Below are 24,379 nucleotides of genomic sequence, written 5' to 3' on the forward strand. Positions count from 1 at the left end.
ATCACGCTCTGAATAAACTACAAGATTCATCCGTTTAAATACTCACTTCACTTAACTTTAAATTTACATCCTGGCGAGGAAGTGTGAGAGAGGAAAATGAGAGGTTTAGAAAAGGTGCTAAACTAATTTGTTGAGCAAAATAAGGGACACCCTACAATCCTACCTATTTTTATTTATTTTCTCTGTATGTCATTGCAAACTTCAGTTGTTCAAAGCCAAACTGCATACATTCCAATATGTGCAGTTTAACTTAGAACAATTGACAAGAAAAAGTAAAACTTTTGAACTTTAACATTAGAGATGCACGCCGCTACTGGAACTTTGTGATCATTTGCATGCGAAACAGGAACTGACTGCATCCCTAAATATTGCACAAGTCTAACCACATTTTAAACAAACCACGAAGGCTAAAATATACTCATGTTTAGACTGAATTTCCCTGCTTTGTCTGCGTTTGGTTCAAAGGAAGTAGAGGTCAACTTCCGCTATGACCCGGAAACAAACTAATCTCTTACTCGGAGTAATCTTTTTATGTGCGTTTTTGCGGTTTTTCGCTTAAATTCAGTAGAAAAATTAGGAATGACCTTTAGCTATTTTGTAAGAAGAAAGAAAGGACGTCAAAACATGAACTTGTTACCTGTATAAATAAGATCTAATTTCTAAATCTTTATTTCCTGCAAAATGAACAGATTGCTGATATGTTCTTCTTGTGTTCTAACAGTTTTTTTCTTGTTTGCTTGCTGCGATGGATACACATACATGCAACCGATAATGTTTGGAGAAGGTGAGCACATTTAATCATTTAATTTAATTAATTTCGCAAAACTTTAAAGAAATGTTGAGTAAACGGAAATGTAGTAATAAAGTCTACATTTAGGTTATTTTATATTGTATATTTCGGGGTTTTCAGTCTTTTTTTCCTCTACAACAGAAGATGCACTGTGTGAATATAAAAATATAAATTTTTAGCTAATGTAGAGAGTTATAAATTTAAGTATCAAAGAAAGGGGAAAATACGTATGACAAAATCATTCCTTTTTATAACATGCATGTATAACGTTAACAAATAAACAATACTCTTTAAAAGAAATTTTTAGACATATTATTATGTATATGTAATTAATATATTTTTTATTTATTCGTGTTTATTTTGCTTCCCAAATTTTTCTTATTCTTTGCTACTGAAATTTAGCAGGCATTAAAAATACAGCCAGAAATTATTTTGCGAAAGATGTATTATTTAGTCCATATAAATTAATGTATATATATATAGAAAAATAGTTGATAAAAGAATTTCATTACTAAAATATACTCACTTGTGTCCAGCACCATTCTGAACAATTAACAAAAGTAACATTAAAATTACTTTTTATTCGTAAGCAAATTACTTTGCTTACGAATACTTTGATTTCCAGCCTCTTTAAATATAGTATATATATATATATATATATATATATATATATATATATAATCTCTTTATATCTAGCGTATAGAGATGATTCTTTAAATTACTGTCGTGTGTGTGTGATTATGGCAAAGCCTCGAGGGCTATCTGCCTAAGAGGAGGGATGCCTTCGTGGAGGACTTTCTAAGGGAAACTGGCTCGTATACACGTTACACATGGGGAAAACCACGAAAACGCCCATGCAGCCAGCCCGTTCGCGGGATTCGAACCTCGGACCGAACTACCAGTGTTCAGCGACTTTACCGCTCGGCCGCTGGTGGGCCTAAAGTACTGTCGACCGTATATTTAGTGACAGAGCTATGCTCACTTTATGCAAGTGTAAGGGGAAAAATAATTTCCGAATTTATTTTCATAGTCCTCTTTCTGTTTTAAAGATAAACAAAGTTTTGTTTAAGACTTCGTGCAATATCAGCACTCATCCTTCAGCGCTTCAATCAAAGCTCTGTTAAGGATTTAATATAAATTAAATTACCCAAACCGATGAAATTTAACGTCTTTTAAGGGCCTTATCCTTGCCTAGGACTTGAGATAAGCGTAATAGAATATAAGTATTAAAGTATATACAAACTGTAGATATACTCAATCTATATATATTATACGTACATAATATAGTATATACAGACTGAGTACCTTAAGATAGACGTAATAGAATATAACTTTTACACCTGTAGTATATAGTCAATCTATATATATTATACAGTATATACAGGCTGAGTATCTTGAGATAGACGTAATAAAATATAACTACAAAAATATGTACAGACTGTAATATATATATGATTTACACAGTATATGCAGACTGAGTATCTTGAGATAGGTGTAACAGAATATAACTAGTAAAGTATATACGGACTGGAGTGCATACTCTATCTATACATATCATACAGTATATACAGAGTGAGTATCTTGAGATAGACGTAATAGAATATAACATTAAAGTTTATACAGATACTGTAGTATGTATTCAATTTACATATATATTATAAAGTATATACAGAGTGAGTGCCTTGAGATGAGGGTAATAGAATATAACTATTGAAGTATATATGGACTATAGTATATACTCAATTTATATATATTATCCAGTACATAAAGACTGACTGTCTTGAGATAGGCGTAATAGAATATAACATTAAAGTATATACAGATACTGTAGTATATATTCAATTTACATATATATTATACAGTATATACAGAGTGAGTGCCTTGAGATGAGGGTAATAGAATATAACTATTGAAGTATATATGGACTATAGTATATACTCAATTTATATATATTACCCAGTACATACAGACTGACTGTCTTGAGATAGGCGTAATAGAATATAACTATTATACAAACTGAAGTGTATGCTCACTCTATATATATTATTCAGTATATACAGTCTGTTTATATATTATACCAGAATATGTAAAGACTGACTACCTTAATTTTTGAGAAAAAGTAAAACAGTTCTGAGTAGCTCAGTGAATAAATCTGCAAATAAAATTAAATAAGATTATATTTTTCTAAGAAATAAGATTCTACTTCTGAATTTTCAATCATCTAAAAGATAATCATCAATTGTTTTGTACTCAATGAATCTAAGTACATGATTTTTGCATGTCATAAACATATATGAGAACTCAGCTTGCATATTTTATAGTTTTGTTAAATTTGCAACAAATAATAGCCTCATTTTATAATTATAATATAAACTTCTATTGCATATTTGAGCCATTTAAAGCATTTTATTTAACGTCGAAGGAAGTAAGGACGTCTTAAATGATATTGGCGGGAAAGGACTATTTGACATTTTCGCTCTAGATTAAAAGAAAACCATTTTGTAAATTACTTAAATGCATATAAATGTATTTCGTTAATTAAAAATCAGCTTTATTTCGAACATGTGAATTTTGAAATGAAAATATTCTTAGAAAGCGTGAATCATTTTTGACAACAATGTCCAAAGAAAGTTCCAGTTTAGTAAATAAAAGAAGCGAGAAAAAAATTAATATGAAAATTTATAACTGAATTAAACTATTAATTTTCGGTCGTGAAAATAAAATAAAAAAGAGAAATGGGGGAAAAATGTTTTTGTTATAAATGTGGGTTAATGAAATGGTGGTTAGGGAATTCTTTGATCGATGATCCATTGTTATGAAATTTCATTTAATAATAACTGTAAGGCCATACGTAATGAAAAATTAAAATTAGGGTAAAAGAAGTACTCACAAATACTATTTAGAACCGTTCACTAGGTAATTTATCATACACCTTCAAATGTATATTCTTTTAGAAAGGTATATACATATTAAAATGATGAAGTATAAGAAGAATTGTTATTATACGTTTTACACACAAAAAAAGAGTTAAAATAATCATTTTCAAATTTAATTTAGTAGTTTATAAACTAACATATATTTTCAAAATTGAATTCATTAGATTCAAACATTTGAGGCACAAAGTATTGTGTTGGTGTATTTAATAATGGCAAAGCACACGAGGGCTATCTGCCTAAGGGGAGGGATGCCTTTCGTTGAGGACTTTCTAAGGGAAACTGGCTCGTATACACGTTACACATGGGGAAAACCACGAAAACGCCCATGCAGCCAGCCCGTTCGCGGGATTCGAACCTCGAACCGAACTACCAGTGTTCAGCGACTTTACCGCTCGGCCGCTGGTGGGCCACAAAGCATTGTGTAAATAAATGTTATGCCATTTCTCTTTGAAGTCCTAGCAAATAGCAAATGGGGCTTACCAAGTTCAACATTACTTTTACTCCCTCCGTCATTAATTTACCAATAATAAATTTGAAAATATATGTAGAGAAAATATTAGTTTCGAAATTCCCGAATTTCAGCCAAATGTAACAAAATCGCTTTTCCGTTGCAGCTGCTTCCTCCCACCCTATATCATCTTTAATTCAAAAAAATTATAACTTTAATAAGCATAGTTTATTAGAAAATTTTATTATAAATACAATGAACGTGAACAGATTAAATTTCCTGCATAGAAGAAAAGGTACACAGAAAATAGCCATAATTTAATGATTAGACTGGTTGTTATTTCGTAAACTGAATGCTATAAAAGTCATGAAAGAGCTAATCTTAACATACTCCCGTCTTTTTTGACTTATTTTTGACCTATATTCGATAATAAGAAAGTGTTCGGTTTGAATTGATGTATCCTCCTGGCCACCTCTATTTAAGTATGCTCTCCTTATGCTGCAGGAAAACCTTTTCTGTAGTTGCAAAGTTAAGAATGAGATGTTTTCTAATTCTTTTAACAGTTTAGAATATCTCGATTTGCTTTTATAAGGTATGGCTGCTTTTTCTTGATAATTATTTAATGAGATTCTACTTCTCTGTACAGCAAATACATCGAATACAGGCTGAATTTTTGCAGTCTACTTCAGATCAATTTATCAACTCTGAATTCCTGGTTGAATTTATTAAGAAAGTTCAAACAACTTTTCGATGTTGTGCTGAATTTAATTTATGCAGAGATTCATAAATTTTATACCCAGAAATGACTTCAGATTTATATGAATGCGTTTCGTAGGCCTTCAGGTATCATCTCCTCCTGACGACCTCCTGCCGCAGGATCCACCTGAGTTCTCCACAAAGCCAGGTTCTTCGGGAAGTCTCTCCTGTTACTGGGAAGTACTGCCACAGTGCAGTAGAAATACAGTATATATCAACTTAGTATCTTAGTATCAGGTATTATCATGCACGTCTTACTTTTGTTGTTGTGGCTAATTTTGCTTGTCTGATATCAGAGCAAGCCACGAAATTCATCGTGGCCAGGAAGCAAGATTGTGCCTGTCGTTGGCAAAAGCCTTGGACACCATGCAGATGACAGTATGACTCTGCTCAATTCCGCCCCCAATTCTGAAGGCGAGCACCCCGGGTTTTGGATGGATCCAAGAACTCCCATCCCTTTCCCCTACCATGAACCTGTCGAGAGGAATTTCAGCTCGCCGCATATTTAGAGTGCTCGAAAGTCGCATAGACACTATACTTACAAATAGCCATGCCTTTCCTGGAATTCGAACCATCAATAAGCAATCTTATCACTCAGATCTTTCTTTCACAGTAGGAATTATTTCACGCTTGCGACGGCGCATCGAAGTTAAAGGTTTATTTAAGTTCCTGATGAAACAACAATAGTATTATGGTTACACATTCTTTTCATATGAAATTATAAATTAATTAAGTTAAGTGAACTTTATATTAACACAAGTTGCACTATTTACTATTTTATTTAAAAGACACGCAGTTTAAACAACAGTATTCTATTACAGCCGATTCAAAAGTTCCCAAAAATCGAGTTCAAGTTAAAGTTATAAATAAACAAACGCTAGTTCTACGGTTATCGTCTGGTCTTTTTCTGTTGCCAAAAAAGCTCGAATCAATAACTATCTTCTTCTTCTCTTTTTTCTTTTACCAGAGTAGTTGCCAACATTACTTCCGCACCAGTAACTAAGTTACGACACTAAGTACAAGTGGTGAGGAACGGAGAGACAGTTGTAGGCTTAATTTCAATCTCGAAACTGGACGGGCAATTTCACCTGTCTACCGTAACGGGTCTGGGCTGTAATAGTTTTTCATAGCTTGGGAAAGCTTGGGAATGTTGGTTAGTTTTGTTATCCATAACCACTTTGTCAGGAACAGCATCAGAATCAGTAGTTAGCATGTATGCGGGCTTTAGTCTGTCAATAGAAATATTAACTGTTTTGCCTTTAAAAAGCACAAAAAAATATTTCTCATTTCTGTCAGATACTTGAAATGGTCCCATGTAAGTTGGTTCAAGTGGCTTTTTCATTTTGTCTGTTCTCACAAAAACATGGGAGCATGACTTTAAATCTTTGTGGACAAAAACTTTCTGATGGGTAGCACATCGTATTTTTTCGGTTTTAAGTTATCCATGTACTAGTTTAGCAGCTTACCCACAAAGGTAGCTGGGTCAACTTTGAAACTGAGTGGATCAAAAAATTCACCAGGTAGTTTAATGCTTGTCCCATATACCATTTGGGCAATCGAGTGATTTGTGTCACATCGTAAAACAGATCTAAGGCCCAACAGAACTGTTGGTAGTGTTTCAGTCCACTGAGCATTATTATGTGCTTTTATTGTAGTCTTCAACGTTCTATGAAGCCTCTCAATTTTCCCATTGCATTGGGGATGGTACGCTGTAGTGTGAAGGACTTTAGCCCCACATATTACAGCCAAACTCCTGAACTTCTTTATATAATTCATATTAAATTATTCATATGTTAATATAAGGTAATTAAGGTTTTTCAAGCAAAGGAAATATGTCGTTTTATACTGCGAAGTTTTCTGTCTCTTATTATCCATTGGCATTTTCTTTCCTAAGGAACATTCAGAACTCGGATGAATTTAACATTGAGGAGGGAAAGAAAAGAAAAAATGTTGTTTAAGTTTTGCTTTCCCCTCCCTCAGCTCATTAAGAAATTAATTACGCAAATAACAATCACTACATCCATTGCGTTATTTTGAATCAAAATTTCCCATTAGTCTCATAAGACTGATGTAATTTTAACTAAAAGTAACTAATAGTCAAATCAATAATCTATTCCTTGTTTTCTGCTTTTCTGAGACGTTTCACTGAATTTCATTTTATTAAAAATCATTCATTGTTTTTGCCATTTGTTCTAAAATATTTCCTTCTCTTTCCTCGTATATTATTAATATCTTTTCAAATAATTGAGAATGAACTAAAGACCAATGAAATCCTCACATTTTCCCTTTTTTCATCATAACATGTCAATGAGTATGATTCAGTTGAATCATATAAGCTCTGACACATAATGAATTTTAGAGAAAATTAATTTAGGTACATAAGGCAACAGTAATTAAGTTATACTAAGCTCCAATGGAATTTCAGTTAGTAATAATTATATACTTAATGCTAACTTCTTCATTTGTTTACCAAAATCTATGCAAAGTTGTTTTCATTTTAATATTATTCAAAAGTGTTTAATCGTAGTTGTAGAAGCAAATGGTTTTGTAATATAAAGACGTTACATTAGCTGCATAAATATAAAGACAAATGCCAATGTAAAATTTAAAATTAAGCAAAATCATAGACTTAAACTAGCCTAGATTGTATATGAAACAACTACGAATCTAAAATGCTTTTCTTTCAGTCTGAGGTTCTAGGGTAATATGACTCTAGAACCAGAGAGAATTTACACAGAGGTCGTTCGCACTTTATTTAAACAATTTTGATAGTTAATTTTTATGCATAAAGGACGTATTTCTTGCAGCGACTTACTTTCACCTGATAGCCTTGATTCTTGGTCATAGCTCTAGCTCGAATTTTGCATCACAGTAAACGTTTTCTTAGCATCGTCACATCGGTTTTATCCCACTCCTCTTGAGCCGTTTTTCAAAGTCCGTTTAGTGTTCTTGGGTTCCGTTTTCCTAAGGCTCATTTTAAGTAATTGAACGCGCGACAGTGTGTCGGAGAAACGTCAGTTGATTGTATACAAGGTACTTTAGTAAACAGGATACATTTTATTCCTCTTTCTGATTGTTTTATTGCTAAATAAGCGGCACAGTTGACTTAGATACGTGACTAGATGCTTTATCAACATAAAACTCAACTTCATCTATGTCCTTTCCATATAAGGATGGCAGTTTTTCATCAGAAATTGGCTCTAAAATATTCTAAATATGATAGTATATTGAATTAATCTTAGCCCAATTTCGGCGTATCCTCCTCTTGAAGACGTTATGTCGGAGTTGTTTAAATTCCTCTTCTTTCATGTTCTTTTTTTACATTATTTATTTTTTGGTTTTTCTTGTATTAGTTTAATTGAGTTTTCCTTTTAGCATTTTCAAAATTCTAATTCTGCATTTAAAAGTTTTTTTTTTAAATTTATTTATTTTAATTTTAATTTTTGGTTCTTTTTGAAAAATTGGTTCTAAATTCCTTTTTTTACACATAGATTTTTTTCCAATGGCAAGCACAAGTCATCATTCAGACGTTGGCCACTACTAAGACCAGAAGCGGTGGTCATTTTATTATGGAGGCACCTAATAGGTGGCCCACCTTTGCCTCCTATGAAAGGACGAACAGCACAACAATGCTTTCTTCGGAATTCGAAACCAGGCCCTTTCGTATCGTCTTTCGTTTCGTATCGCCCTACTTCACCGTCTGGGCGGCACTTCTCTGTATATTGACGAAGGCGTTTTGTACGGTCATGTTCGACAGTTGAACAATAGAATATTGATCTTTTTAGTACAGTCACTTAAATACATAGTAGAATAATATCCTCATCAAGCGTTGCCACAATTTTCCATTTATCAGCAGCTGCGTGTTTTTCATTTGATGTTCTGCGATTTGCTTTTCTTTTCACGATATGCTTATGAAAAAACAGATGAACTACCTTTTTTTAGCTTCAAATCATTGTGAATGATCTTGCTTACAGTGCCAAAGGCATTCCTAGTTCCGATGCAATTGATCGTCTCGTAGATCTAAAAAATCGATGGTTTTTCTTTCAGGATAAGAGTCTGGAAGATTCTTTCGGGATCTTCTAGAAAGTCGATGGAATTTCTTTTAAATTCAGAGATTTCACTTTCTTAATATTTACAAGACTACCAACAGTTTTAGAATGTGATTCTGCTGCCACTTCTTCACTTTTATGTTTCACTACAAGCTTTTTCCTCTCTCAGATTTAACATATTAAAAATATCTTTCTTTGGAAAACAATAACATCGATATTTACACCGCTTTACAATTTTTTATGCGGATATTTTCTTCGGAAAATGCATTTATGTCATGAGGTTTTTCCTCTTCTTTCTTCATGCCTTCGTGGTGTAATGGTAGCACCCTCGGCGCGCATTCAAGAGCTCCAAGTTCGAGTCCCGAAGAGGGCATTGCACACTTTTCACCTCTCCTGCCCCACCCCAAAAAAAACATTAATGACTTCACAGTGGTGCAGGTCTAAAAGGTGGTGAACAATAATTCGTCGCTACCAAGATTTGGCGATTGGACCCTAATTCCCAGTTCCAGATTCTAGTCCCGGAGAGGACATTGCTCATTTTTCCCGTTTTTTGCTTGAAAAATTCCTGATGACTCTACAATGTAACCTTCGGGCCATCTATTAATTTTAGGAGCCATTTCCAAAGTAAATACCTTATTCTGCATTCCAGTAAAAACAAAACAGTACCAGACGATTAACATTGAAAATGCCAAATCTTTATCTCAAAATTCTAACGAGAAAATAGAAAATCGTTTCTATAAAGTAAGAACGACCTTCTGTAGGTTGTTTTAACATTCCTCTCCATTACTGTTAGTCGTAATATCGTTCCAATTAAGCGAACTCTAAAATTTCGTATTGAGGTCATGCATTTGAAGCCTTCCATAATCATGCAAATCAACTGATTTTAATGAAATTATTTCCAAATCATCCTCCAAGGTTAATAAAATTCTAATACATCATGTTTGATTTTGTTCTTTTAATTTCTTTTATGCTAAGTAGTTGATACTTTTTACTTCCTTGTACGAAGTAAAAAGGAAGTATTGTAATCGCGAAAAGTTTCAGGCAGCATATTTCAACGAAAATATCCATTTTGACCGCTATTGAATGTAATTTAACGATGTTTTTGCGTGATATCTGTACGTAAGAACAGAATAAAAGACTCGTTTCCTCAAAAAAAAAAAATAAATAAAAAAAAAATAAAAAAAAAAAATAAAACTGCTTTAAAATGAATTCTGAAGAGAATTTTTCGTGGCGTCTGTACGAACGTATGTACGTACGTATCTCGCATAACTCAAAAACGAGTAGCCTCAGAACGTTGGAATTTTGTATATACGACTGCTGTAACATGTAGATGTGAACCTCGTATTTTGGTTGCAATCGGCGCACCAAACGTATATAAATATATTTATATATATCCACTCTGTCACCCGGCTCAGTGATGTCAGTTTCTTTACTCTTATATGTTTGTAAATTGTACATTTTTTGCTTTAAAAATGATTGCATTATGTTGTTTTTATCTTCCGGTTAAGATTTTTATGCCTTTAGTAAATCTGTATGCAATATTTTTAGAATTATCAACAATTTTAAAGTTGTTTAAGTGCCGCTAAGCCCTTTTTTTTTATGGTGGCCATTGATTGTTTACATTTGAAACAGCAGACTAGTGGATTTTTTGCCAATCTAGAGAAACTTAGCTTTGCAAAAACAAAGATAACGCCTTCATTTATTATTGCCAATTAAATCCTGCTTAATCCTTTCTGGAATTTTTTCTTGGAAATAAGTTTTTAAGATTTACTTCGTAATTTTTAATATAGATATTTTGAGTTTTCATGTATTTTTGCCTTCTCGCGAAGTGAGAACTGATTTAATTGAATGAGAAATACTCAATCGTCTGTGAAAAACTGTTTCTTTTTTGCTTTGTTTGCTTAATTTCTTTTATGCATCATTCTAGCTTTATTGTAGTATTTGAATAGAACATGTGGCAACGATTAGATAATTCTATTCTTTAAATGATATAAATTTTGTGGGTTATGAGTTATAATATGAACGAAATATAATACTGTTAAGTGAATCTAGAGCCAGAGCATCGCTATGGTAAACAAATACTAGAGTGAATTTTAAAGAATGCATTTATTCTATAGTGGCTTATGCACTGTCGGCGAAGTAGATTTAATTCAATCCAATAAGTGTAAACGAAACGCAAGAAAAAATGCGTATAATTTAATATTCCATGTGGTGTACACATCAGATTTTTTCATCTCGTTTTTGGCTCCGCGTATTCGTTTGGACCTAATGCATGACCCTTCACTCCGCCCTCCCAATGTATTATTTTCCTTATGAAGAAGGAGTACTTATGTCATTTACCCTCGAAATCGATACAGCTTTACAAAATTTATGCCAATCTAAAATGTGCTTTTTGGGGGGGGGGGATTAATTTTACACTACCGTTACTATAGGCTATATAACAGCTCACTTTGTTTCAAAAATATAAAATTGTTTTCCGAAAAATTCACGGATGACTTTGTAAGGCATATTTTATTTTTATAACAGTTATTTTAATTTAGTTAACCTTTCCTATTGTTCCTCGTTTCAACATACAACTCCCTACCAGAATAAGTTATTATAATCATGTTGAATGCAAATGAGTAAGAAATAGTATTAAGGGGACGGTGGACTTTAAAAATTAGTTTTTTAAGTTTTTGTGTTTTCAACAAGAAATTTTATATATACGCGTATTATAACATCAGTTTATAAAATATATTTTGAAAATTTCGATTTTTTTAAATTAAAAATTTTAAAACAATAATTAATTATTTTAATTAAAGATTTAAAATGCTCCTTGCGCGCTAATTTTCATTATTTTTTCCTAGTTTTTCCTTTAAGTTAGTTATAAAAGATTTGACAAAAGTTTTTGTGTATCCGTTATTGAATATGATGGATCAAAAATTTTTCAAAAGGATTTTTGTGAATTTAAACCCAGTTTTCGGAAAAATGTCACCTTTTGTTAAACATTATCACAAGTTTAAACTTCCTTCTTAATAACCTCATATCCAAAAATGCATACACAGGTCTACTGTAACATATAAGAAGATAGTTTCTTCCAAATACCATTCATTTTTAACTAAAAATGAGACGCATGGAGCATTTTCAAGACATGCGAACTGCGAAAAAATTTGTTTTGAAAAAACCGAATTTAAAGTTTTTCTTCAAACTTACGTTTAATACATGGCCGTGAGAAACAGCAAATTAGCTTTAAATATGATTATATAGACACTAGATGACATTTTCGTATCATTTAACTATTTTTAATCTCAATCTAATTAATTAAATAAGAGAAAAATAATATATCGCAAATTTATATTTGATTCGAAATTAGAGATAGAAACAATTTATGCATTATATCCAATGAAACTTTTAAAATTCACTCGCATCATAGGTTTTACCTTTATTTGTTACATTTACATTACCCTTTTAATGCTTTACAATATTTTTTGCTATTTCTATTTTTTCCAAGCATTTAACCTTCTTTTTTTGGCTTTGGTTCAAGCGATGTTGATCGCGCTTTTTTGCAACGAGTAGGGAAAACAAATTTGTTTCTTCCTGTTCTACGCGTATAGCATTCATAGTGTTACGAACAGGCGGGGTAAGATGGCTTCCCCGCAAAGCAGTTTTAGGGTTGCTATAAAATGGCAAGGGAAGGCAGGGTTGCCACATTTGGCGAGAAATCGCCCGTTTGGCGACAGAATTGGCAATGTACCATGGACGGATGGAGAACCTTCTGGAAGGAATTCTTACCGGTTTAGCCCAGAATGTTCTCGAACACAAGCCGGAAGCTATATAACCCCTGCTGGTCCGCAGTCAGTGTGTGTGTATGCCTCGTCTAGCGAGCTGATAGTCTGTCATTGAGCGAGTGTCTCGAAGTCTAGCGCCGAGTTGGTCGTCGAGCGCATAGAGAGAGTCTTTTAGTGCGTCGCCAATTAGTGCATCGTCGAGTTTTGTCTGAGACTGTTCTGCGTGAAGAGCTATAAACTTCTTTAAAAATTAGAATATTTGAACTCTGTTTTTTGCATACTATGTAGTTATGTATATGGAATATTACAAGGGTAAAAAAGCAAATTCAATATTTTGGTTGATTTTTACCTATTTTAAAGCCCACCGTCCCCTTAAAGAAAAGTTCAACTTACTTCTTGAGACAGAGCTAGGAATCTTGAGTAGCACGCGTTTGTCTTTGGGCTAAGTCTCTCTAACTGCTGTTACGCTCGGCCGTATATTACGTGCCTTTTGATAGTTCTCCCGCTAGTTTTAAACTAAGGGCCAACTACGCTAGAATTATGTTAGCTTCAGCTAAATCGATTAGTTACACATAGTTAGTTCTAATATCTTATTTTTGAGTTCAAGCTCGAGTGGAGTCTTTGTTCTAAGCCCGACTAAAGGGGCCGACTGTTCATCTTATTTTTGAATGAATAAAGGGTAATTAACCTTTTTTTGAGTTTACGATTTCTGTTATTTGAATTAAGCGATAATTCGCCTAACAGTTCATTGGTTTCCTCAACATTTAATTTAGTAGAATAAAAGTGAGAAACTCTACAACTTTAATATTGCTTCAGGCATATGTATTGAATTTCGATTCATTTTTACGAACTAAAAGAAAAAAACATTTATTTTCGTTAAAATTTGAGCAACACTGTGTGAACTTCCCATCGTAAAATCTTTGAAGTTAAAATTGTTCGCTAACAAAGTAACTGCGCGTATGAAAGAGCTATTAAGTGCTTAAAACATGCTTGCAGAAGACAACTAATCTAAAGTCTGTGATAATGAATGGGGAGTAAACATTAAATGAAATGTATTGGAAGCAAAACTGTTATCGAATGTCTTGAGCAACATTTAAATAATCAAAAATAGCTTCAAAAAGAGTTTAGATTTCTGTGCAAACGATACGGATTCGGAAGTTCATAAACAAAATTCGGAAGATATGAACTAGTTGTATAGGAACTAGGATATGAAATAGTTGTATCGATATCCAGTTAGTAAGCACTGCCGAAAATATTACAACCTGCATAGAATTTTCAGACATATTCAAAGAAACAACAGGTTGCAGAGCAATACTAATTCTGAGGAAGATAAAAAAATAAATTGACACCTCCAAAAAATCAAGTAGCAACAAATAGAATTTTAACAGTAGCTGCGTGCAGTAAGTGGATCCAAAGAATTTGAATCGGGAGCCCATTCCTAGCTCTGTCATTCATATTTGTTGGTAGAACCTTAACAGCAATATCTTGAAAATCGAAAGGATGTAGACGAGTCTCTATTCTTAGTGAAGAATTTTATGAAAGGAAAAAAAAAAAAAAAAAGAATTTTTCAACCATTTAGAATTAATAGCACTTCTTTCAAACAATATAAATGTATAAACATTCTCATAAAGAATGGTTTAAAATTTAGGAACGGATTTACAACACATATATTTCGTAATTAAAGCTATTCGTGATGTCTGTGTTTTGATAAACTAAATTATATAGTATTGGCAAATGTATTCGCTGGTTGTATTTCGACAGTTATGATAGATCTGAGCTTTTTCTTTGGTCCTGTCAAATTCCGCTTTTAGTGATTTCACTGCATTATATCGTGCCATCCTCAGAGAAAATCAGAATAGTTCTGGGCTACATATCGATTCAATATTTACAAATTTTAAATCGTGTTTTGTAGGGCTTATGACTCCTACTGATTTTTTTCTGTCGCAACAAAAAAAAAAACTGATTTCTCTATGTTACTTCGTATATTTACTATTTCTTGTTCTTGTTTCAAAATCTGAGTCCTGTGTTTTCTTTACAGGACTTCTTTTCTTCAAAAGATGACGACGATATCCAAGAGCAGTTTACGGTGTAACGGCAAAACTGGTATCTTTTTTGTGACAACCGGCTGTGGATAATTTTAAGAAATTTTCTCTTGCAAGTGACAACAGAAAAAATAGTGTGACAAAAATTATTTCAAAATATCATTTGTTGAATGCATCACAAAAGAAAAGAAACTGCATGCATCACAAAGAACTGCCTCCATCACAAAAGAAGAGAAAAGGGGGAATAAATGCATAGATGACAGAAAAAAATAGCTGGACTACATATAGATATTCTTTTTCATCCTGTTTCTATTACTGTAGTCTCATTCATTTCAAATATAATGCTTCCCATTATTAACTATCATATGAATAGGTATTATTATTTACACTTGATGGATAAATTTCTGGCTGACACACTCACTCCTGAAATTGCGGGAAGATCCTGAAATTGCGGAAAGTTAATTAGAGGTTGCCTGTTCGCGTAGAGCAAAGCCATCGCATTTTATATATATATATATATATATATATATATATATATATATATATATATATATATATATAAATATATATATATATATATATATATATATAAATTTGTCTACATGTTGCTCTTAAAATTCTATTCAAACGGTAATGAATTTTTTCGATTTTTTTTTTTTTTTTTTTTTTTTTATTTAAACAAATTTTAGGTGGAAAAAAAAAAGAAATGTGGGAAAATGACAGTCACCATAGCTTTTAAAATTGACTTTGTTTTTAAATGAGTTCTAATATTCTAATTAACAATAAAGATATAGTTTTATCCAAAGGAACAACAGGATGCAAAGACTACGTCCTGTTCTTCCTTTGGAGAGATTGACTTGGGATTGATTTGAATTGGCAAAACTAATTATTTTTTCTTAATTATTCAAAATCGAACTCCCCTTTGAAATATGAAATAGTAATCTGAAGTTAACAGATTTCAAGTTTTTATTTTTGACTTTACTTTTCTTAATTTATCTTCCTGCTTATAATACAATGAAGAAAAATTTAGTTCTATTTATTACTAATAGTTTCTTTATCATATTTATTTTTGAGGAGATCTTTGCGAATAACATATATATATATATACATAATCCAATGCTATTCTACTCATTATCATATGATAAATGCGTATTTTTTACTTCCAACAGAGAAATCTCTTGGGAGTTAAAATAATTAGTATTGTATAGAAAGCTGTTTAATTATTTATGTGCATGTGGCAGGTGAATGCATCGATGATGACTGGATCAGCCATCCTGTAGGATCCGTATGGTATGACAAAGCGCAATGCGAACAATTGCAATGCATATACCAGAGGGATGTTCTCTATATCCTGGCTTATGGGTAAGAACTCCACTTTCATGTTAAATATTACTTCAAGAATATTAAATATTATATATTTTTTCAATTAAAATCTCACTCATTTAAGAAATGAAAATGTTTAGTCAAATTTCGAACAGTTATTATAAATTCTAAGCTTTATAAATTTTAAAATCTCACATTTTTTCACATATTCAAGTTTGAAATTATCATAATTTTTACTGATTACTGCTAAGTAAACGACATAAATCCAACAGAGTTAAATTTAGCAATAATTTTGTCACGAATTTTGTTTTTTTCTGCTAATTGCTTTTTCCTAATCGTCGTAGATAATGGTCGTTAGAATATTTTATTCGCAAAGTATGAATCAAAATAAACTGTGTTTTTGCTCTGAGCTGAACACGGAACCATCGAATAACAGTTTCGATGTGTTGACCGTCATCCCAAAAGAGAAATATTTTATTGAGGAGAATCATGAGACGAACATGAAAATTCATGTTATACCATGAGAGCAATATTTTAATTATTTGCAAGGTTGTAACTAAATCTGCAAAATTTAAGAGATTGACTTGGGATTGATTTGAGACTGATTTGCATGGACTTGGAAAAGAGGAGCAAATGAGAAAGGACAAGGATAAATTAAATATCTTAAATCTCGCTGATTAGCAACAGTCTTAGAAGGAGAGACACGTAGGATGAAAATTAAATATCTATGAGCTTAGCTTAGTGGCTATACTCCCCAAGCGAAGTGGATAGTACGTTCATTAAATACCTTTAAGCTTAGCTTAGTGGCTATACTCACCAAGCGAAGTGGGTAGTACGTTCATTAAATACCTTGAAGCTTAGCTTAGTGGCTATACTCATCAAGCAAAGTGGATAGTACGTTCTTTAAATATCTTTAAGCTCAGCTTAGTGGCTATACTCATCAAGCGAAGTGGATAGTACGTTCATTAAATATCTTTAAGCTTAGCTTAGTGGCGATATACTTACCAAGCGAAGTGGGTAGTACGTTCATTAAATATCTTTAAGCTTAGCTTAGTGGGGATACTCACCAAGCGAAGTGGATAGTACGTTCATTAAATATCTTTAAGCTTAGCTTAGTGGCGATACTCACCAAGCGAAGTGGATAGTACGTTCATTAAATATCTTTAAGCTTAGCTTAGTGGCGACACTCATCAAGCGAAGTGGATAGTACGTTCATTAAATATCTTTAAGCTTAGCTTAGTGGCGATACTCACCAAGCGAAGTGGATAGTACGTTCATTAAATACCTTTAAGCTTAGCTTAGTGGCGATATTCATCAAGCGAAGTGGATATTACGTTCATTAAATATCTTTAAGCTTAATTAATATCTTAGTGGCTATACTCATCAAGTGAAGTGGATAGTAAGTTCATTAAATATCTTTAAGCTTAGCTTAGTGGCGATACTCACCAAACGAAGTGGGTAGTACGTTCATTAAATATCTTTAAGCTTAGCTTAGTGGCGATGCTCACCAAGCGAAGTGGATAGTACGTTCATCATACCGTAATATAAGCTAACCTTGTAAGATTCTCACTAGTGTATTTCTCAGTTACTGTAGAAAGTGACGAATCTTAAGAACTAGTTAGCGAATAATCGCTTAAGTTCGTGTAACAAGAAACAACAAGATAGAAGGGTAACTAACCCTTTATTATTTCAATCAGATTTAACAAAACTCCGCCTTGGAGTGTACAATCAAAACCGACACTTGGGCTTGATCTTAAGAGACTAAAAATTAAACTAAGATTAACTAAAGAAATATAGCCGAAGGTATCGAGATTCTAATCGAGTTGGCCCTTTGACTCTATTTGACTACGAAGCTTTCTAAGGGCCTGAGTACGACCGAGCGTAATAACAGCTTGAGAGAGAGAGTAGCCAAAAGGCAGACGCGCGCAAATCAGAAACTCTGATTCTCTCTAACTCTGCAAGTAGACTTCACGGTTTAAATACCGCTCCTCCTCAATAAGTATTCAGAATGATTCCAAAACTACGTTCTGGCTGGAAGTAGTAAGTTGAAGTTAAGAATTTAACAGGAAAGGAACTTAAAATTTAACTGTTAATAAAATTAACGTAATCCTTACAACCTAACAAAACGTCCAACAGGTTTTGGGAAAACTTGCTAAGAATATCTTTTAACCTAAACATTATTAGGATTTTTTTTAATATGATCATTTTTCGAAAGGATTACTTATTTATCGTGTTTATGCAACAGTATGAATTAAAACTGTTTCCTTATGTATGCTTAGTTTTCAAACTAAACATATATAAGAGAGGAATTTTAATAGTTTTAATTTTTCAAGTTATTAGGTTAAATGCTAAATTTGCTTGTTTCCTCATATGATTTCTCTTACTTACAAAGTAATGATGGATAATTTTCTTCTAATATGTAACAGAAAAAAATCTTTGGTATTAAATATTTAGTTAAATATAAAGAAAATATCAATGTTTTATTTGGTCTTTATTCTCCTGAACTATGTATCATTTTAGGGGCAAATAATCAACCATTAATATTCTATACCTTTATTCACAAGTATTCGTTTATTTTCCTCGTATAGGTGATACAAAAACAAATACATAGGTGATACAAATGATTTGAAACTTTCAGGAGCTCACCAACGGTAAGTATCTGAACACTGGTAATTCGAGCCGGTGTTCGAACCTCGGCGAACGGGTTGCTGCATGGGAGTTTTCGTGGTTTTCCCCATGTATCACGTGTTTACTCGCCAGTTTCCCTTAGAAAATCCTGCCACGAAGACATCCCTTCCCTTTGGGAAGATAGCCATCGTGTGATTTGCCGTAGTCGAATAAACCAAACCAAAATCAAACCTTCAGTGTTTCCTTTATTAGATGGAGTAATATGAGTACTATTTAATTGGTGTCACAAAAGAAAATTATTAAATTAGACAGGCAAGCATATTAATCTTGCATATCTAATCTTCCGCTAATCTAGACTGAAGACTAGTGGAAAGCAGTAAACTTGCCGATTCTTCTTTATATGTAGATCCGTCGGAATAATAGGTTGTAAAGTTGCGCGCTTCCAACCTGAACGCAACAAAGTGGTGACTGCTGAGAACTGGAAATAGACCAAAGTCTTGAGAAGGGTTTAAATCCCTTTTTATTCAACTTTAGAAATTATAAATGCGTGCTCTTGACGCTCACAAACTACGCCGACCCGGCGGTAAAATAAAAATAAGAAACTGAAAAGAGATAATAACAAGTGACTAACTACGAGGCTCTCTAAACGTAACTAACCTCACCGCGTTCTAAAATACCGCTGATACTTCAGCAAACTCTGAATATTACGTTGAAAGATTAACAATTTGCCGAGGCAAACACACAGGCCGAAACGCGTGGTTCTTCAATTTCTAACTAGCCACCTCAACACTCGTGAAGTAAAAAAGCACCCTTTCGAACTCGTTTCCTTTCTATTTAACTCAGAATACTTCCGCTGATAATTTGAATCCTTGCGCGTTCTACTAAAATTTACATACTCTGGCATTGGCAATTCCAGGGGAAAGTAAGGCTTGACAGGAAAGATAGTTTAAACTTAAAATAAATGTTAGTTAAAATAAATATAAACCCTACAAGATAAAACTCGAAGTTGAAATATAAATATAATAATAAAGTTGTGCCATAAATGAAAGTGATGACCCATAACAGCTGAAACAGACTTGGTATATAATCCGCTCTGCCGTAGCATTATCGTTATACGGGACGCCGTTTCCGGTGCAATAAGAGTGCAATCCGACCCTCCTGGCTGATCAAGCCCCATGGTCATAAATTGGACTGAACCAACGCCATTTCCGGTGTATTACAGTGAGAATAATTTTAAAATGCTCGATCCAAACCCACAAAACCACGTAAAAAATTGAGAGTAGGCTAAAAATACTGCCAATATTGGAAACATTAGAAATTTAATTAATTTGTTAACTATAAACATATTTACTTATTTTATGTATATACACATTTTCAGGGATTTATAATACGTTCAGTCTCATTTTCCTAGTCTTCCATTGCAGAAGAAAGACTCCTTTATCTTCATTCATGTCAGCTTTTGGTTCTTTGGAAAGTAAAAATTCGGGAAATTGTCTAAAGTGCTGTCCTTCTAAATCAGGATGGTTTTACTTTATTTCTTACTTTATGAAAGTTTTATCATATTTTTGCAGGCAATTAAGAATAGGCTGCTGTTCATACTGATTTAATTTTTAATGCCTAGATGGAATGCTATCAAAAATATATGTAAGTCTTTCCTAAGTATATTTGCTTTAGCCTATTCTCATTTGTTTCTCTTTCCAAAAACAGCACACTATTAAATTATACAAATTTAGTTTGTATAATTGTACTTGTTGTTGAACTGTACAAATAGCTGAAACTCCTAGCGTGTATTCTTATGGCGTAACGGTCAACACATCGGGACGGTTATTTGACAGTCCCATGTCCAGCTCAAAGTAAACATCCTAGCTTATCAGAATGGCTGCCACTATTTGGCTGTGACCAGGACGTCGTCCTCCTAGTATTTAAATAAATTTTCGCTTATTATTATAAATCATTTACTAAAATATAAATTATTATAAATTATTCATTGAAATTTTAAATCATTATAAATTATTTATTTAAATTTTAAATTATTATAAATTATTTATTAAAATTTTAAATTATTATAAATTATTTATTAAAATTTTAAATTATTATAAATTATTTATTAAAATTTTAAATTATTATAAATTATTTATTAAAATATTATTTATTAAATTTTTCGCTTATTTATATTATTATTTTCGCTTTATTAGGAAAGCTAAGGGTAATATAATATTAAGAAATATGTTTATTTGGCCGTTGGTTTCTTCGCTTATCTTACCTTCAGATTGTTTTTTAGGGAAGGGGTATTTACACATTTTTCAAATATAAAGTAAACAGAATTCAGTCCTACAACTAATGTGAGATGAAACTGGAGTTCACCGCGTGTACTCACAATACGGGACATTCATTACATGAGACACTACTGTATTTATGTATTCAAGGGTGTTTAACGACCTAATTATTTTTAGCATTTGCTCACTCTTAGGTGTCACTTCTGCGTGTCGGCAAATTATCGCCTTTAGTTAATCTGACAACCGACGCAAGATACCATACAAAATGTAAAAGTTAACTTAAAACTTTATTTCCTCGTCGCTAGTAAGCTTAGCTTAAAATAATATAACACAAAATTTTGGTTTTCTTGATTACAGCAGCTCGCTAGAAATTTAATGACATATAAATTAGCTACAACTCAAGTAATTCTGCGCAAAGCTGCAGCACCACTCGTGTCCGACAAACAAAATCTGAGCTAACGTTCAACGTATACCAAAACGTGCCAAATGTCAGATGTTCACGCCTATTCTGATCTGATCAGCGGCTTTTTTTGTCTACAAGCAAGCAGCAGCGCCGGCGACAACCAAGTGTCTGCTTCAAATCATACCGCTTACGATTCTTCAAACTATGCCTCTTGTCATAAAATCAGCCTAACAGTCTTGACTGAGTTAGTAGATGACGAAACGAAGTATAAGCCTTTAATTGTTTGGCTAAAACTTAAATAAGCTGTCACAATATTTAATAAATATTTATTACTTCTATGTTTATTAATAAACTAATGTTTGCGGAAAATGCAACACCATGAAGGAGTTGTTGTAAAGGAATGAAAGTTATTCCTCAAAATTACTGATAGTGGTACAAGTAAACGATCAAATTTACAAGAGAAAGAAAACAAAACGAACTTCGGAAATTGGTACTTAGTGTGTCCGCCACGTTACGCAATGAATGCCTGTACATTTCACGGCATTGGATCATACAGGTTCTGAATGTAAGCCTGGGGAATGGCCTTCCATGTGGCGCCAAAGTTCAGTATTAGTTTGTGCCCCACAGCTGTACGAGCCAGTCGCTGACCGATGAAATTCCAGACATGCTTAGTGGGCGACATATTCGACGAATAACCAGGCCGTGGAAGAAGCGAAATTTGTTGTGACCTAAAGAAGGCTTGTGCAGTCTGAGAAGCATGTGCACAGGCATTATCCTGCTGAAATAGAGCGCTTAGAATGCGTCGAAGAATGGGGAGGATCTCTGACTCTACAACTTCTCTAATGTGCAATCACTGTTGAGGTTGTCCGCACTCTGCACTAGATGGGATCGGCAATTATATCCGATTGTTCCCCACACCATAATGTCAGGCATTTGTGTGGCATGACGCTAGAAAACACACTGTGGGATCAGACATTCTCCTCTGTAACGTCTGACGCGTGCTCTCCCATCCAGACTGTGGAGCGATTCATTGGATAAAACAAATTCTTGCCCCACGCACTATGTTGCCGTGCGATTGAAGTCGAAGCTGTCTGTGATTCAGCGACAGTGAAATCCTGAGAAGAGGAACCTTTGCACACAGTTCACGCTGCAGCAGACGACGATGAACGGTGGAGTTACCTGCAACACAGTACCTGTAGCCTTGCTCCAGCGTTGTTTTAACACACGAGAGGATGCTGTACGATCCGCCGCAGCCATGCGGATGAGGTGTCTTTCGTTCCGTGCTGTTGCACCGTTTAGCGTCCCAATGCCTTATTTGGTTCACCTTCCTGTCCATTTCTTCCAAACACGCATCAATGTTATGGCATTACACTGCGTGCGAGCTGCGATTGCTCGACACGAAAGTCCACCCTGTCGGATGCCGACGATGCGGCCTCGTTCGAATTCCGTTATTTGTTGGTATGGCACACTCTGCTATTGACGAGGCATACTGACCACTAATTAAACATTCACCGCAGACAGAGAACGATAAACAGATTTCAACACTACTTTGCAGTCATTTATATACATGGAACAAGCGGCCGGTTCTCATTCCATGCATGCGCAATCGCTTTGTAATTCTAATCATTTGCATGCTTTATCTCATTTTACATATGTAAGTTTGGTTCAATTTGCGGAATTCTTTCATGGTGTTGCAATTTTCGCAAGCATTAGTGCACATAAATACATTATTATATTTAATTTCCAGCTCTTTTTGTTCACGAATTTCAACGCAGACCTTAACTGGCTTTTGCTGTAAGCAGTTTGTTACAGTTTGAGTCTACCAGCTTGAGATTCGAACAGAACCATGAAATCTTTCCTTAGAGGTGATTCCTCGTCGGTTAAAATCCTTTAAAATATATATATCCCGAAATGAACAAAATTTACACTACGTCAAAAATTATAGTATTTTTTTAGATTTAAACTCAAATATGAAAACCATCTAAGGCGAAATATACCAAAAAAGACTGACTAATACTATTTCTAGTATTAATTTTTTGTTCCATGGTAGGTGGAAATTTGTGTTGTTTCATTCGTAATTACATTGCAGATGTTCCGCTATTGGATATCCTAAAGAATGCAGACTAGTACCAGGAAGAGGAGAAAACTATCCCGACTGCTGTCCAGACGTGGAATGCCCTCCTGGAATAGAGTGGTGAAAAAAAGCCTTCAATTTTAGCAAAAAATATGCGTGGAACACAACCAAGTGTTTTTAAAAGAACTTTTCCTATGACTGAGCAGAAAAATGAATTATTTGTGAAAAATCAAGCTAAAAAGAAAAGGAGTAATTTGAAAACTGCAGAGCATGTCACTTTTCCTATATTTTAAAATATACTGTAAAATGTTAGTTAAACCTAATATAAAAATGGAAGTACATCCTATTAGTTTTTAAAGTTTTTAATTTACTTAGCACAGTGCTCTAAAATCAGAAAGTAAAATGTAAGCTTGTTATTCGTGATTAAAAAAAAACCTGACAACTAATATAGCAACACAGCATACTCTTATCCTTTCTTATATAAGATGCTATACTTGAAGCAGTAAGATTAATTTGAATTTAAAGAAATTCAGCACTCAGTGTATGAAATATTTGTATTGTTTTTAGCTCAATTTATGAAATCCTTTTTAATAAAAATTATGAATAATTTGATTTAATGTATTATCTTTCATATTTTTTAAATACAAAATATACATGCTAATGACACTACATTTATTCATATTGATCGAATTGCAATAAAATTATATTTCTCATTAAGATAATGAAATACTGAATCAGTTAAGAATAAGAAAAGTGACTAATCATACAAAATTTAGAAGTGAAACGATTCAAACATTTGGAAAATCGATTATTTAAACTATCTGCAGAATATCAAAATAAACTTTTTACACGTACTTTGTATTACGCATATCCTTTATTTTGTCATA

At 33.2% G+C, this 24,379-nt stretch overlaps 1 protein-coding gene across 1 annotated transcript; it reads left to right on the top strand.

Annotated features, from left to right (window-relative positions):
* Positions 1–560: 560 nt before the first annotated feature.
* LOC118185266 (U-scoloptoxin(16)-Sm3a-like) lies at positions 561–24,104 on the top strand. Its single transcript, XM_035355107.2, has 3 exons — positions 561–784; positions 16,030–16,150; positions 23,508–24,104. The coding sequence occupies exons 1-3, from the start codon at positions 682–684 to the stop codon at positions 23,614–23,616; spliced, it is 333 nt and encodes a 110-aa protein (XP_035210998.1). The 5' UTR covers positions 561–681; the 3' UTR covers positions 23,617–24,104.
* Positions 24,105–24,379: the final 275 nt, after the last annotated feature.

Source organism: Stegodyphus dumicola, chromosome 10 (assembly GCF_044657685.1).
Source record: "Stegodyphus dumicola isolate Sdum_Otavi_A_Nest chromosome 10, ASM4465768v1".
NCBI classification, from domain to species: Eukaryota; Metazoa; Arthropoda; class Arachnida; order Araneae; family Eresidae; genus Stegodyphus; species Stegodyphus dumicola.